General features: G+C 39.1%; 1 protein-coding gene across 3 annotated transcripts in view; it reads right to left on the bottom strand.

The window, feature by feature from the left end:
• Nucleotides 1-16,440, bottom strand: part of prkdc (protein kinase, DNA-activated, catalytic subunit) — a 30,559-nt gene that overhangs the window by 10,248 nt on the left and 3,871 nt on the right. For 2 of the 3 annotated variants that reach the window (XM_088401707.1, XM_088401710.1), the window contains 48 exons: nt 15,586-15,754; nt 15,457-15,503; nt 15,252-15,374; nt 15,029-15,178; nt 14,809-14,918; nt 14,383-14,542; nt 14,192-14,278; nt 13,532-13,651; nt 13,192-13,351; nt 12,981-13,090; nt 12,167-12,254; nt 11,914-12,077; nt 11,688-11,840; nt 11,422-11,529; nt 10,970-11,196; nt 10,786-10,880; nt 10,561-10,663; nt 10,311-10,444; nt 10,012-10,242; nt 9,706-9,932; nt 9,429-9,637; nt 8,748-8,871; nt 8,521-8,664; nt 8,223-8,399; nt 7,202-7,390; nt 6,843-6,947; nt 6,554-6,721; nt 6,046-6,173; nt 5,311-5,518; nt 4,945-5,123; nt 4,699-4,867; nt 4,548-4,613; nt 4,408-4,471; nt 4,174-4,322; nt 3,933-4,073; nt 3,735-3,854; nt 3,456-3,599; nt 3,173-3,324; nt 2,911-3,042; nt 2,521-2,632; nt 2,315-2,439; nt 2,084-2,233; nt 1,454-1,627; nt 1,081-1,179; nt 790-1,000; nt 540-714; nt 248-448; nt 29-141 (listed from right to left, as the gene is read on the bottom strand). In XM_088401707.1, the coding sequence (XP_088257833.1) occupies nt 29-141; nt 248-448; nt 540-714; nt 790-1,000; nt 1,081-1,179; nt 1,454-1,627; nt 2,084-2,233; nt 2,315-2,439; nt 2,521-2,632; nt 2,911-3,042; nt 3,173-3,324; nt 3,456-3,599; nt 3,735-3,854; nt 3,933-4,073; nt 4,174-4,322; nt 4,408-4,471; nt 4,548-4,613; nt 4,699-4,867; nt 4,945-5,123; nt 5,311-5,518; nt 6,046-6,173; nt 6,554-6,721; nt 6,843-6,947; nt 7,202-7,390; nt 8,223-8,399; nt 8,521-8,664; nt 8,748-8,871; nt 9,429-9,637; nt 9,706-9,932; nt 10,012-10,242; nt 10,311-10,444; nt 10,561-10,663; nt 10,786-10,880; nt 10,970-11,196; nt 11,422-11,529; nt 11,688-11,840; nt 11,914-12,077; nt 12,167-12,254; nt 12,981-13,090; nt 13,192-13,351; nt 13,532-13,651; nt 14,192-14,278; nt 14,383-14,542; nt 14,809-14,918; nt 15,029-15,178; nt 15,252-15,374; nt 15,457-15,503; nt 15,586-15,754 (6,894 nt within the window). The remainder of the gene's footprint in view (nt 1-28; nt 142-247; nt 449-539; nt 715-789; nt 1,001-1,080; nt 1,180-1,453; nt 1,628-2,083; nt 2,234-2,314; nt 2,440-2,520; nt 2,633-2,910; nt 3,043-3,172; nt 3,325-3,455; nt 3,600-3,734; nt 3,855-3,932; nt 4,074-4,173; nt 4,323-4,407; nt 4,472-4,547; nt 4,614-4,698; nt 4,868-4,944; nt 5,124-5,310; nt 5,519-6,045; nt 6,174-6,553; nt 6,722-6,842; nt 6,948-7,201; nt 7,391-8,222; nt 8,400-8,520; nt 8,665-8,747; nt 8,872-9,428; nt 9,638-9,705; nt 9,933-10,011; nt 10,243-10,310; nt 10,445-10,560; nt 10,664-10,785; nt 10,881-10,969; nt 11,197-11,421; nt 11,530-11,687; nt 11,841-11,913; nt 12,078-12,166; nt 12,255-12,980; nt 13,091-13,191; nt 13,352-13,531; nt 13,652-14,191; nt 14,279-14,382; nt 14,543-14,808; nt 14,919-15,028; nt 15,179-15,251; nt 15,375-15,456; nt 15,504-15,585; nt 15,755-16,440) is intronic. The other variant, XM_088401709.1, reaches the window with a different exon arrangement.

The following is a 16,440-nucleotide window of genomic DNA, read 5'->3' as shown; positions in this document are numbered from 1 at the left end:
CTAATGGTAAATGAGATATGTTCATTACCTTCAGTAGCTTTTGTTTTTGGACCTCTTTTTGTGCAAAAATCAGACTCTCCACCTGGTCCTTGAGAAATCTGCGTCTCAGTTGAAGGATTTTTCGACGATTTTCAGTTTCTTCTGTTGACAAAACACACAATAGATCACCATGTGCTCATGATTTATACAAAGCTGCAATTTACAGGTTCACAAAAGAGTCTATCTTAAAACTTTGAAGCTGACTGGCCTTTAGCACGTCCGTCCACCTCATCTGCCGATACACTGAGGCGCCCTTGTCCAAAGCCTTCCCCTACCGGGCGCCTTGCTGTACTTTGCCTCGCTGTTTTCTTTTCAAACACCATCAAGGAGGATACAGACTCTGACACGGAATAGTCTGCAAATGTGTCCACACTGCTGCCAGTAAGCCAGTTATACGCTTTTTGTCGACCTGTTGAAATAAAAAACACAGGGAAAAAACATAACCTTATTAGAATGCCAACATCTACAAAGTAATTAAAATATTGAGGAAGAAGGAGTACCTGGTATTTGGGTTTGGGTAAACTGAAGTGAGGTCTGTGTGGCTCGGAGTTTTCCCTTCATGGCTGCTGACTGGGAAGGGGCCACGCTCTCAGGGCCTTGAGAGCGTTGTGTTTCAACAAACATTGGAGTCATCACCGTATTCCTGAAGCGCCAGTTGGAATCAATCAAATAATCCTATTTAGTAGAAGAAGAGCAATTCCGGGATCAGTCCACACTCAAATGTCCTAGCTGGAAATCAGGAAAACCAACCTGGAAGGTGCACTCTGAGAGAGGATACTCAAATATGTTTCGTTTGAAGTCTGGACTCTGACTGGTCATTTCCAACAAGAGATTGGTTGCCAGGCTTAGGAAACATCTCTCTATTTGACAAGTATACAATGAATGAAGCACTGTCAACATTCGCTCCAGAGTTGTGGTTGGAAGGCGTTTCTCCTGACTCCAGAAATTACGAACATACAGCCTGAAATTGAATAAGCAGTAGATGATTACGTTATCACAAAAAGAACTATCTTTTGAATGATTAGCTAAGTTAATACTTACTGAAGGCCTTGGTTTTCTTCAGACAATCCTTGAAGTAGTGTCTCCCTAGCTGTATTCAAAACTTCCAGTGAGGTGCTGTCTGTCATGCTCTCTTCATCGCTAGAGGAAATACCAGTTAGAGCAACCAAAACCAAATTATTATTGGTCAATTTATCAGTTTCTGTTTTGTTATCCATTTGACCTAAAAATTCTTTTTGTTGTGGCTAGTAAAATTTTGGGAGTCAAATATACAAATATCCAAATTAATTGGTACAGAGAATAAAATTGGGAGGCTTTACGTCAAACATATAGTACATACATACAAATGGACTTTTTGAGTGGTACAGATGAACGGACTGACGAATGGAATAATTCAACTGGTGGTCTTGCATACCTATAGTTGTCCTGGATCCACATAAGGATGTCATACATTCTCTCTCGACACACCGGTGAAGGATGGGAGACAAATGATGTCACAGCTCCAAGGAATTCCTGAAGTTGAGGTGGTGTCAGGCGTGGAAGAATTTTGTGGATGATTTCAAGACATAGTCTCTGTATTGCTTCATCCCTTAATGCAGGTACAGTAGAGGGGAAAAAAAAACACACACACAATACTACATGTCAGAGTCTGAAACATCCATGTACACTACTGCAATTACAAAAAGCTAAGGACGTGTGTTACAGTGTTATTGAAGGATAAACCTGAAATGCACTGGTAAATTTTTGAATGCACATGCTCTACTGTATAGTCTTTAAGTACTTTTTGCACAACTTACTGTTATTAAAAAAAGGCCAACTTCAGACCAGATATTTTATATTTAGCTATGAGAACTTAAACAGTGATGGCAGACTGAGAAAAAAATACTTGAATGCCTGTAAAGGAGTGCCACAAGGATCTGTTTTAGAACCATAGTACGTTTACCTGTAAATCAAAATATTTACCTTACCAATTGCATTCATTAATCAAAACCAGGAGGACCACAGTAATAAAATAAAGTGTAAAATAGAACTGTCTGACACTTACCTATGTCCCATCATCTGAATGAATCCTGTGGTCTTAAGCTGCAAAAAAATGTCTGGGATGACATCAGCTCGAATCAACGCACACTCCAAACAGTTCACTTTTAATAAGCCGTGCATCTTTGGCAGCTCGTAGAACACATGATTGACAAACCTGCAAGAGCCAAAAAGGAAAGCATGCAGCCATGGTACTGTCCAGATATTTTTGACAATGTATACACAAAGCAATGCTCACCGATCCATAAATGGAGGAAAGTGCTTTGACACTTTGTTCACACAAATGATGAATTTGTCCTTCATTTCCTTTTTCTTCAGATTAGTTATCTGACTTGCAGCAAGACTGAGAAGTTCTTGGTGATGCTAGGGGGATATATTATTTATTTTATTCAACATATTTCAATTATAACTGTAATAACAGCCAAAACAGGGACCATCTCCTACGTTTTCATTGTCAATCATGTTCTTCAAGATGAGCCCAATAATCTCAGCAGCAGCTGAGTAGACATCTTTATACCTTACAAAGGTAATGTTGTTGGTGAGAGATTTGATGTACCTGTGATGACATGCGATATGGTTGAAAATCATCAATTACAGGGTGACATTGTTTTCTTGGTGTTTCGAATAGCACACAGTTGAGAAAATCCTCAATACACTTCAACTTTTTATAACCAGATACCCATAATATCAAAAATGAATTGAGTTCCTCAAATACATTTATTGTGTGTAATGACTGAGATTCATAAGCCCTGATAATTGCATGAAATGTGACTAAAAAGTCAAATGATTATATTATAAGCAGACGGTGAAGGAAGGCGGTACCAACAGGTGTACCTGTCGTACGGAATTCCACAGGATTCATCATAAGCAGGGAGGTTGTTGGCCAGGATGATTCCAAGCAACTGAAGTCCAACAGAGTTGTCTTTACTTTCTGGGTCTGTGCCACAGAAGCGCTCATATATCAGGCTAAAATCAGACATGAAGTGAAAAAAAGTCCTTTTTTAAATACATATACAAAAAAGTATATAGTCATTTGAGCTGAAACAGGAATAAAGCTCAAAACCGTGCATTTATTATTGTTTTAAGGACTACCTACTTGTGAGGCACATAAAGACAGTCTTTCCAGCACTCGACCAGCGTACGAATGATCTCCAGGTTATGGCGAAACACGGGCCTTTTTGGATGAAAACTATGCTTCATTAGAAACTCTAACAGCCGATTGGCGAGCACCTCATCCTTGACGTTACCCTGTTATAAAAAAAAAAATTGTTAAGAGTGTCAAAATATTTAACGTCATAAAGAAAGTAAATAATATCCGTACCAATTTTGGGGTTATTGCTACAGAACACAGTAGTAGTGCAAATATGATAATGTATAACCTTGGGTCTTGCCAAGCTTGTCCAAGACAACACTGTGACCACGATATCCACGACCATGAAATGGATACCGTCTCCTCCATTGCTTCCAGATACAACAAGCTGTAGAAGTGGTCCAAGCCAGTGCTTGGCATATGGTCGAAAGACCTGCAGACAATAGTGAAGCAGCACGACCCCCCAAAAACGATAATAACATAAGATTCTTAAAATGTAATTCCTGTGATCAACATACGAGGGATGTGAAGTAAAAAAAAGGTTAAATACAGTCACATAAATTGATACCTCCTCTGTATTTATGATAAGTTTTGAAATGAAGAGTCTTATATTGAGTGGTGTGGCTGGGTTCATGAGTTTTCCATGGAGAAATTTCATCCATGGAGGAAGGTCACTGGGCACATTTCCCTATTTCATCAACAAAGAGAGAGTTTTTACCAATAATGGTGTCTTTTTTTTAACATTAAATACACGCAGCTTATTCACCTGTTCAATTTTGGGAGTTATGTTATTCCTTTGCATGTGACCAATAAGAGCTGTCATTGACGCCATACATTCATGCTGATTAAGTTCATCCATTTCCAGGTCCACCGTTGCGTCTGGAGAATAAGGTGCCTCCTCTGTCTGCTAAATGTATATTATATCCAGATACACAAATAAGATCAGGAAAGCATGCGGAACAAAAAAAAAATACATGCTGAGCTTAATTTTAATGAACGCGACTCACAACCCTTGCTATCGTGTGTCTTTCTCCTGCAGGCTTTTGGAAGTTGTAGGAAAAGCTTTGCACGCCGGTGGAGAAGTCAAACTGACTCATCTCCTCGCTCAGACTGCTATCAGCCATGTAAGACTGGGAGGACAAATACACTGGTGCCTCTTTAGACACCAAAAAAGACAGAGCTCAACTAATATGAAATTGTGATAACACAAGTCAAGCTAAGTGAACACTTAAGTGAAATACCTCCGTTCTCCTCGCTCATTTCTTTTCGAATCATGGTATATTTCTTCTTTCTCTCAAGAGGAACCTGCATTGATGAGGTATAAAACATGCATTGTTGGATGATATTATTTTCCCAAAGCAATAACATGACTCTAGCATACCTCAATGACAATTGGGAAACTGTAGGTCCTTTCAACATCAATAATATTTTCCAAAATGAACTGGTTCTGAGAAAGGTCAAAACGAAATGAGAAATAAAACAGGTTAAGTCACAGTATTTGTGACATGACAGTTTATGCGGTTTGCTCGTACCTTTTCTGGTTTGTCACTAAAGAGGAAGCCATAATAGAATTTGGGCTCACTGAAGCTGCAGCTGATTGCAGCGATGGCACAGTTGTAGGCAGCGCAGTGGTACTGTCTCCTAAGTTCAAGGAGCTGAGTCTCCCCAGCCATATTCTCAGTGAAGGTTTCAAAACATGTCCTGACAAAAGAAATGGAAAGATTCATCTTCATTGTTGAGCAATGCAAAAGGAGTAGAAAAGTACATTATGATCCTACTTGAGCAATTTCTTTGAAAGCTCATTCCCTTCAGTTTTGTCTATCCCACAGTAAGCCGAATTGATGCGTGATTCCTTGGAGTAAACCTCTTCTTTGGGAAGCCTAGAATACAGGAGCTCCATCAGCTTGAAGCAGCCATTCTTCTTCAGCAACTGCATCTCAAATGCTGATTCATTTGTCTAAAAAAAAAAAAAAAAAGACATAAAATCATAAGTGTGCTCTTCAGAGCTCACGAAAACTCTTTTACTTGAATGATGCACCATTAATAACATAACATGGCGTAAAACTGCAGTAAGTGGATGTAACGGTAATGCAGCATGTACTTTATCGTTTAATTCATTTAGATAAAATAGCCAAAAATCAAACCTTGGTGAAACGACTGAGAAGCAAAGCCATTATGTCCATCACATTTGCCACAAAGAAGTCAATGAGTGCCTTGGTGCTACAGTGGGAGGCGAGAGGTAAAAGAACTCTTTCCACCATGGCCTGAAGCACACTGCTCCTTGGCACATCACCCTGCTGGATCATTCCATATATTGTGCACAGCATCTGCAACTGCCGTTCACTGCTTGGTCTTGAGCACACAGAGAAGAGTAAAACATCTATTTCAATTTTAAATCATGTAAAATGAACCACAACATGGATTATTCAATCAGTATGATACAATAACAAATATAGTATTCACATAAATGCACATGTACACATTCACCACAAAGAGCAGGGTTTGTAATTGTTCGGTTACTATCAGCCATAAATAGCAGGGAACACAGAAAGCTATTTTTTGTGAGAGAAACATGAAGCTTCAGGATGCTTCAACCAGTTGCTGTAATTTTTATACTCCTCTAGATGGCAGTGTTAGTTTAGGTTTTTAAGAATAGCAAGTGTGCATTCAGTCCTACGCAAAACAATTAGTGCTATCTATAGGACTATTAAAAAAATACAACATCTGGTTTATCTTGAAGCTTCTTTTTCGCATCACTGTCTCAATAACTGTGCTTTACACCACAGGCTAATCCCGATGAATGGCCATCACTAAACTGTGGTACAAAAATATATAAATTGAATATGAATATTATAGTACAATTAATCAACTTTACTGACCGTTTAGCAATTTTCTGAAAGCATGTTTGAAATTGCTCCTCCATTATGTGCTTTCTGTCTCGGCACAAAATCCCAGCTAGTAGTTTGAGCAGAAGTGGGCTATGAGAAAGCTCAAGGGCATCCAGTAGCTGAAACAGAAATTATTGTTCTTCAAGTAAAGTTCACAATTCCAATAAAAAAAAAAAAAAAACTTCTAGACTACAACTAGAAGTAGACTTTTGTGTTAGCATGTCTCAATGAAATACCAATGAAGGCAAGCACATTGCCCACTAAATATTATTTGCATAGAAATACATAAAAAAAACACAAAGAAAGTCACAATTTAACATCTTTGTTTTTCATTTTTAATTCAACTATACAGTATTTAAATTAAAGTGGATTAAAGAGCCACCTCAGATTGACATACGGGATTTACTGTATATACTGTACAGTATCAGAGTGTGCACATTCAGTTGACATTTTTCATTGTTTATTATTCGGGCATGTGTGATAAAACACCAACACTAACCTTTTTGATACAGTCCATGTAGTTGTTGCGGTGAAGGGACCCCTTTGCAAATTCATCCGACTGCATAGGAAAATGGGAGGCCACCAGGCATTCAAGTGCCTTTTGCAGTTCTGTAAGTTGTTCCTCCGGGATGATTGTAAAAAAGGGCAACACCAGCAGGGCTTGACTCTAGACAGATGATTGGATAAAAATTTGAGTAATTGGATAATAAACAAAAGCCCGGTTTCCAACGCATACTTTACAACAGTTCACTATTAGGTCAGGGTAGCAATAGGAATTGCGTTTTTACCTTGAGATTCAGTGGTAGGTTGATGTCAACCAGGAGTGTGTTTAAAGTAGAAAACACTGATTTAAATGCTTCATGGTTGACATTGGAGCACACAGAGGAATCAATCTGTTGAGGGAGGAAAATACGATGAACAAAAAGAAGCTCGATCAAAATAATGTGATAGTTTACATGTATATTTCAATAAACAAATAATTTAGGATGGGTAACTGTTCTCTTAAAAGTGGGGAGAAACAAGCTATGGCTCAACTACATTATTACTGATTATTCTCACAAAATAATATTTTTTTTTTACGATTCCTTTTGTTTTAGCCAAGCGACATTCAAATGATGAAAAATCATCCATTTGTTTGGAACCAGACCTGTAGGAGCTTGGAGAGTAACAGAAGAGTGGCAGTTTTGCTCTCTGCGTTAGATGCATGTCCACCCCACCATGACTGTAGGTTATTCCATCTTCGCAGCACCTCCTCTACCAACTCTTTTCCCTGAGTTTTCCGAAATGAACGCTCTCGAAAACTGTGGTCCAGCATGCCATTCAGCAACACACTAACCTGAGATAAACATAAAAAGCAGAAAGGTTTAATATGGTGGTTCTCAAAAAGTGGGTACTTACAGGGGTATGTGAGATTTTATCAGGGTTTCTTCAACCATCCATCCATTATCTATAGCCACTTATCCTAACAAGGTCGCAGGCTTGCTGGTGCCTATCCCAGCTGATTTCGGGCACTAGGCTAGGGCCACCCTGAACTGGTTGCCAGCCAATTGCAGGGCACGCAGAGACGAACAACCATCCACGCACCCAAACAAGAGCAAAAATCAAGAGCAAATTAATTAGAACATGAAACAACTTATTGCAATATTGTGTTAGAGCAGTCTGTCTAATAAAAGTGGGGTGGGGCCTCCTTCTACGGGATTGATAACACCAGGGAAAAAGCTTTGTTTTTTTGCCATGTGAAGTGCATTTGCAATTAAATAAGATTGGCATTTTTTTTTTCAGGCACTTTGACGCATATTTCTGTTTTAGACTAACCTGTAACCTGTATAAACAGTGAAAAATGTAGTCAACAGTTGTTGAAAGTTGATTTATATCGTTTTTTTTCTTTTGTTATTGTGAAAGATTAAAGTTTTTGATATACCTTTTGCAAATTTTATAGATATTAGTATTATAGTTGGCGCGCCGTGAAAGGTTTTTTTCTTTTTTGAGGGGGGCTTTGCAAAACATAATTGAGAAGCACTGCTTTATAGTGACTCCTTTGAAAACTGTTTTGGTTAAATACATGTGCATGGGATGGCAGCATACATGAGAAATGTATCTACAGGTTGCACTAAAAGTTGCTTTAAGGTTTTGAACGGCCAATGAATGGCTTTAGAAAATGTATTGACCATGCTGGGGTTGAGAGAGGAGGCCATCATGAGACGAGGTACTGTGGTATTCATGTTTCGAAGCAGCTCAGTGTTGATGGCCATCGGGAAGAGGCTGTAGAAGTACTCGGAATGGGAGAAGCTCAAGAAGCTCTGGCAGTGATTTCCAGTCAGCAGTATGTCCAGTAGCTGCTCACCCTATGTAGAAATTCACACAGAAATAAAATGGCCAAGCAGTTATCACCCAAATGCACTAAAATTTGTACTTGAAGTTACATTTGTCATCACCAAGCTTTTTCCTAAATAGCACGGCACTGACCATTTGAGTGAGAGAAAAGGCAAGCTGAAGCAGGCCCTCAGCTAGTTTCTTTGTATTTACGTCCAGGGATGGTAGTGACTTGCTGTCGCCAGGTGCTATAGCATTGTATACCGTCATGAGTAGTGATTTTGCATGATCAGCATCCTACATTACAAAAAAAACCCACCGAAACAAAAACATGGACAAGATGTAGAATTTGTACATGAAAAAGCGAGTCGGGCTGGTACCTGGCTCTTCAGAATGGAGTGGAGCAAACCGGCTTTGTGAATCTGCTTGCATGAAGACAGAATGGCTTCCAACTGACCATGGTGTCCAGAGTGGTAGAAGTCCACAGCACAAAGCGTCTCAACACTGAGGAGCCACAAAAACACAATAATTGCCGATTAAAATTCTCATGATATTAAATCTAAGAAGCTTTCGGCAACAAATGATTCACTATATGTAACGTATGTAGCGTCACACTGACTGACTGCAAATCATCCGTGTGTGTCTGTTTTTATTTTGTAATTTTATTTTAAACCATAGGGTTTTTTTTTCATTTTTTTACCATTTATTAAAAACAAATATTTACTGATTGTGGCTGAGAGAGACAGTTATCATACTTCGTATTTTTTCTTGTATTAAGACATGTACGGTGTTCCCTCAGTTTTTTGCTCTAGTTCTAAATGCCCCTGCAAGTTGTAAAATTCCCTGACACTTGTCTCCATGGTCTTGGTTTGAAAATAAAATAAAAATCCACTCAAAATATATTAAAAACACTTTTTGACTGGTCTGACTTAATCCAAAATTTTAAAATTCTATCAGAACTAAATAATAACAATGAATTATTGGAATGTCCAGTAAAGGAAATGACATCTCTGTATTAGCTGTGCAAATGATTGGCATAAACAAAAGCATGATCAAAATACCTTTTCTGTGAAATCCTTTTCTTCAAGCTACATTCCACACGAGCACGATATGGCGAGGCCAGCAGGGCTTTGAGTAAAGGCACACATACTTCTGGTAGGTTCTTAATTATATCTACGTCGGCCATGTTGAAACCCACAGAGGATGGTTCACACACCACCATGGCAGTCAGCTCAAAAAATATAGGGCTGAAAATATCTTCTTCCAGGAGCTGCAAACAGTGATAGAAGGTACATAAAAAGGGACTTTTTTTTTTCCAGGGCAAGAAATTTGTCTCACCATGCAAAATTCCTGGCCTCCCTTGACAAGGACCATCGTGGTAAACTCCAACAGGCGAACAATGATTGTACATTTGCTGTAGTTGTACTGCTCCACCTCAATTGGACTGAAGTGGGAGTTCTTCTGGCCATGTTGAAAGCAGCTTTCTGCTGCAGCCAGCTTTTGAGTTGCGAGTTCCGTCAAAAAGAAACGTACAGCTTGCAGAAAACGGGATTCTTCCTTGGAATCTTGGAAAGGAAAGACATTTATTTCAGCACAATTACAGGCACTAAAATCTAAGCACGTTTTGTTACAAATAGAACTTACTAAGCATGTGATTCGGCCTTATTATATGCAGACTGATGAAGGTGTTGTAGCAATCGAGAGCAGCAAGTAGAAGGTCCATCCACTGCAGAGTGGCTTTTATGCTAAAAGGCCCTATCAAGTTCCTGAGAGTAGGTTGGGAGAGTAAACCTCCACCTTCAAACTTGGCCACCAGGAAACCCATACCATGCTCATTGAGCACGCCCTCCAACCATTGGGGTGGAGATTTATTTCCTAAATTTACATCAAACACATTATCAGAAAAGTATTTTTTTAAAAAGCGATTGTGCCGTTATTCTCACCTGGGAGGAGAGGGACAAACTCATAGAAGAGTTCCAAGCATTTGTGGCGACAGTCAGTCTGAGGGCGTCCGCATTGTTCCAAAAGCCATAGAACAATATCGGACAAGCATAGTTTTTGATCAGACGGAAAGCCCCTAAAAGAGGACAAAGTTGGAAAAGCAAGTCAATGGGAAATTCCATTAATACAACTGGTTTATGTGGGGTGGGGTCATGGAGACCGCTGCCATGTTCTTGTCTGATGACAACCAACCTTGGGATACGTCTTTTTGCACTGTTCTGATTGAGAGCAGGGGCTTTGTACTTGATGATTCGTTTCAGATGATCAATGGCACTGCCACACTGCTGCAGTGTGCCTGTGGATGTGAGAAAAGCAAAAAGTGGCTGCTTTTGCAACTTCCCGGCCACGGTTTTTGATGTTCCATTTGTGTAAGGCATAAAATCAAGGTATGCATTTGTTAAGCTGAAATTGAGTTACCCATTGATCGCTCATCTGCGTGTGCTAGCGCCAGGCTTTCCACGAAAATAACAAGTACTTCAAAGATGAACTGCTCCACTAAGGAATTTTCCTCTCTAGAAAAGAAAATATTGCAGACATTGTAGAATGACTCCATCAAATTTTTTTTTTTTTTTGTGCTTGTACAGCAAAGATACATTTGCACCTGAATTGCCTGTAGATACTATTGAAAGCTAAAGCTGCTCCCAGCCTTTTGAAGCCATTGGGGTGAAGAGCCAAGCTATAGATCCGCTTAAACAGCGACTTCATGTTTGTGGGGCTCTTCTCTTGCTGCTTGGGGCTGGTTTGTTTGATAGACCATTTGACAAACTCTTCGATGCAGCGGCCACTGAAGTCTCTGAGTGTGCTGTCTTTGGGGTCAACAACCCCATCCTGACAACAAATGCATTACATTGTTATTGCTGCCAAAAAATATTATAAAACAGCACCAAGCAATTGCGAATAATAACAATGATGAAGAACAGAAAATCTAGCAGAAAGAATAGAAAAAAATGACCTATGTAACTCATCCACTGCCATCAACGGGTATGGACGTCAACGACCCATTTTACCCAGTCTGGTCGTGAATGAGGCACTTGACGGAATGCAGACACTTACCAGAATGGCTTCAAGAACGGCTACTGTATCTTGACTCTCAAATTTCTTATTGTTGGTAAACCAGTGGATCAGTTGCATTACCAGTGGTTCAAAAAGCTGCCTAGTTACCTGGAAAAACATTAATTTATACATAAGTTCATTCTTAACTTATCATCCGTGTTTTAAGACTAAGACGTGAACTCAAAGGACTCAAGCACACCGCAGACTTGTCAGTCTGCTAGGTTGGATGACATTTTTTCCCTCCTTTTAAGTGATACATACTGTACCTGATCAACATCACAGGCCAGACGCAGCAGTACAGGAAAAAGTCTTTTGTGCAGCTTGTACATTGGTGGTAACCGGTTCTCTCCTTCCACCATCTGAGCACTCTTCCCAACCATGTAGAGAACCAAGCTGTGGAGTAGCTCACAAGCCGCTACCTGCATGCAGGAAAATCTGGTTATTAACTCTTTGTATCAATTGAGAGACAAATATAACAGTGAAAGGACACACTTTGGTTTGTCTGTCACTTGTGGACAGAGCAAGTTCGCTGATCCGAGGCAGAAAAGGGTCAAGATAGATGACTGGTTTCATATCAGTGAACGGCACGGCAAAGCTGAGCCTTTTCTCAGTATCCCAAGCAACGAACTTCTTCATCATCTCCTCTGATGAAACCACTAAGTGACAGAACAGTGGCTCTTGATCAGTTTGAAAAATGAGTCAATGTAACAATAATGAAAAAAGCAAAACGAAATCAAAACCATACCAGTTATGAGGTTTCTATTGAGCTTCCCTCCCAAGTGACCGAGTAACTTCACCACTCTGAGTCTCACCATGGTAAGAGGTGCATCCTCCTGTATTCACATATAAAGGATAAAAAACTGTTTAACACAAATCTCCACAAATGTGTTCAAAGTATAATCTAGACATATGCATGGCATGAAAGCCAATATTGAACCTTTTTTCCGATTTCAGTGAATATTTAAACTGGCTTCTGATAATGAATACAAATGAATGGGATGAGGAGAAGATACAGAAAACACAAACACACACACAAACACTCAAAAGTTGAGACCAATGTCAATCAATGTCATTTTTTTCTAATAACTCATTCACTGCCAGCCCAGCAAAAAATTATCATTGATGTTTATAGCCATCATTGGCAGTGAATGAGTGACACGTTAGTCAATTATTTACTGAAAGTAATGGATTTATATTTTTTGATATACATAGTAACAATTACAATAGTGAAATCATTCCCTGCCAGCCCTCTAAAAATTAATCTTTGTCTACAGCCAACAATGGCAGTGAATGGTTTGAGTACCATTTTGTTCAATGGAGACGGGACGAATGAATGAACATCAAACATTGTGTTAAAACGGCTTTTCTTAAAAATAATGGACATTTCTATTTAGACTCTGAAATTTTGAAAGTTAGTGTTAAAGCATTATTCAAAAAATTATTTCAGGTAAAACATTCAGATTGATTTAAAATGCACTGTAACTGCCATCTTTTTTTTTTTAACAACTCATCCTCCCTTGTGTGAAAATGTGTCGCGTGTTTATGAGACTCTATATTACCGTGGCCAGCTGGTTGAACTTCTTCAGAAGTCGTGTCAGCACTCGGCTGTATCCTATGTCGGTTCTTGAGGACAAAGAAGACATCACCTCCCATACGTTATCCTCTTTGTCTAAGTCGACAAAGAAATGGTTATTGCATCTCCACGGAAAACGGATACGTTTATTATTTTCCAGGCTATTGGGGTAGTTTGCTGAGAAATCAAAGACTTACTGCCATTGGCGTCAGTTTTGAGGTACCCATCCAGAAGAGGGAGGATGAGCTTGTAGCAAGGCTGCATGGTCTCCAGAGGGATGTGGCTGGACCAGCTCTCTAAAGCATCTAGGGCTGCGTTAGCCAAAGGGACATGGCTAAGACCCAACTTGAGAGCTGCCTGCATGATTAAAATATGAAAGTACAGCGATTGTTTATTATATTAGCGTTTGAAGGTAAACCTAATAGCGTATGTTACATTTTGCCCAACTGCTGTCAAATGTTTTGGCCTGTTGATAATCAACTCCAGTATTTAAGCTATGAATGTCACTTAGGATACAAATAGAAGCGTAAGACCCACCTCCAGAGCAGGACAGTACACATTGATGTGCACCGCAACGATGTTGTGGTGCAGCGAGAGGACAAACGTCAAGCAGGACGCCAGCAATTCGTCTTTATACTGCTTCATTCTCACACAGACCTAGTCAGACAGACACGATATTTTACTTACAGGTTACTATACTTAAAAAATTCATTTGTTTCAGAAGTCATTTCGTAACATGAATGTTTCATACGTAGAGGCACTTTTTACAAGTAAATGACCTAAACCATGCATTGAAAAAGGGCATCGAAAACTGTAACAAATACATATTAAAATTGCATTAGTTTTCATAACATAATTTTTTTTTGTAAGTAGAGGCTCTTTTTACATGTAAATAGCCCAATCTGTTCCGAGGACCCAAAGAAACGCTCTTGTACCCTTTAAGTTATGATGCAGCAACAGATGGGGAGATGTGACAAGTTGTGAAGACATATTACACTGTATTCTTGTCCAAGCAAGCGCTTTTTTTTCAGGTCTCATTATTATACTCCAACAATTTTTTCCTTTCGTATCATCAAATTTTCCTTCGTAACAAGGCAATATTTTTCCAAAGAGGCGTTTAAGAACCTCAATTTTTCATAACAAAAGATGTTCATGAGTAAAGTTCCCACTGTATCCACTTTTATGAATTGATTCTACCTCTTTTCCAAACTTTGAGAAGAGGGCAAAACAAGCACTTTTCACTGGGTCTCTCTGAATGGAAGCGGAGCTTGCAAGGCCAACTCCCTGCAAAAGAAAAAATGCTTGTTAATCAGTGAGTCCTTCTCAACTTCAACTTCTATGCATGTCAAAACAAAGGTGACAAAACATATTGTTCCTGAAGAGATTACCTGGTAATATTTCATTTTATTGGCAATTTTCATGGTGACTGAGAGCAACTTGTAAAACCCGCTGACGAGTGGGTTTCGAATTGACTGCAGGATAAGTTTGTGGCTGAAGGGGTACATCCAAGTCTGGAAATACTCCACATGCTTATGAAGCAACAGCTCACTACAGATGCAAAAACATAAAGAGAGGTCTCAAGGGTTTAGAAGGTTGTATGTGAGATTTTAGCAATTTATGCAAGTATCAACAAATCTAATTTCATGTTATTTAAATTCTGCGACGGGCAGTTATATATTTTTTCAAATTAAAAGCAAATTAATTGGAACATCAATAGTGCTGCAATTTACCGAGCTGGAAAAGGTTGTGAACAATCCGTTTAAATACTATATTTAATATTTGCTGCGTGAAGCTCTGTACCGCATCTGTATTACCTGCAAAACTCGACCAAATTAATAAAAGCAGTAAAATCTTTCATCTTATTTGGCACAAGATGAGCGGTAGGGTCGGAAGAAGGCACGACATGAGGCGCGTCATCTGCAGCCTGACAAGGAAAAGGAGGACAAGTGTCATGCAGGAACTAATTCATTCATTCCTATTACATACGCCACAACAATATCTTGTTAACGTGTCCCATTAGGTGCAACCGCGTACCTCCTCTCCTGGTGCGACCTTATGTAATGACAAATCTAATTTCTCAATGATCAGAAGAAGTGATTTGATCAACTCGTCGTAAAGAATGTGACTCAAGGACACAAGAGCAGCATTCTGACTTTCAAAAGCTCCGTCCAAAAATCCGGAATCCTGTGGATGCAGACGAAGGTCAGATTACGCCGCCACGTGTATTTTGGGCGACTGCTCAAGAAACTTAATGTACCTTCAACCGATCACAGTCGAGCAGGTATCTGTATAGGGGAAGATAGCTCTTACTCGACGGAGCCTTCCACTTTCCAATCCGAAATTCAGATGAGCCAGTGGAGTAACTGTCAGAATCTTTGGTCTGCAAAAAAATAAATAATATGAAAAGGTTCGTCAAGATAACAAGATAAGCATTCCTTGTCAACAAAGAATATTTAACTGACCTCAGTGACCATTGGTTTGGAACAAACGCGAATCAATCCTTGGTGAACTGAAAAAGCGAAAGAATAAAATGAAGCGTGGCGAATTTTCCATCCCTGTGTGGCTCCATTTTGAAAAGCAAGTCGACTTACCCACAGAGCTAATGAAACTCCACAAAACGGGTCCTTTGGAGGCCATGGCCACCAGCACTTTGATGATGGCTCGGCAACAAGTTATCTGCATTTTCTCGCTGTACTGAGGGAAGCTGTCAATCTGCACCACCAGGAGACGTTCCAGAAGTGGAGTGTACACCTCGGGAACCTGAGGTCAAAGGGAAAGAAGTTATGCGTAGATATAAAAATAGGGCTGGACAAAAGAAGAGATTGTCCGTGGGATATCGCTGATGGAATTTTAGAATTATTGTTATTGTCCTAATAGAATCCATTCAATTGAATATGATGTTGACAATTTTGATGAATGACTGATTTGTGAATAGCACCAATTAATGTGTTTGAATGAGCAACAACAAAAATATAAAGCAAAAAATATATATAAAATGTACTTGAGCTGTTTCTGTTGCATTGATTTTTTTGAGGGGGGTTTGGATGCTACTAAGTTAACATGAAATTGTGAACCGTGCCTCAATTAAAACTCAATTACAAATGTAATAAAACCTGGTAATGCAAAATGTAAACAATAATGTAATAGAGTTCATTTTGACCCCCAAAATGTATTTTTTTTACACTGTCCGATTTAAATGGAGAATAGTATTGGAGTTATTTGACAGCGGTGATTTATTTAGTGTTAAAACAACTCTAACTAGACTCCGCCTACTTAATTAGAACCGCTCAGTTGCATAGACTTCTGGGAGTGTAACTTTTAAATGTACCAGTTATTTTTTTAATAATATGTGTATGCTTGTTTTACATTAAGGGATTACATAAAGGGTAAAAAAAAATACACAATATTAAGCAGATTTTTGTTTTATGGTGAAATCATTACACTAT

Source organism: Hippichthys cyanospilos, chromosome 19, assembly GCF_059441005.1.
Source record: "Hippichthys cyanospilos isolate Australia breed blue-spotted pipefish chromosome 19, RoL_Hcya_1.0, whole genome shotgun sequence".
NCBI lineage: Eukaryota > Metazoa > Chordata > Actinopteri > Syngnathiformes > Syngnathidae > Hippichthys > Hippichthys cyanospilos.
The sequence above is the reverse complement of the archived record's forward strand: the minus strand, read 5'-3'. Positions and strand labels throughout refer to the sequence as shown.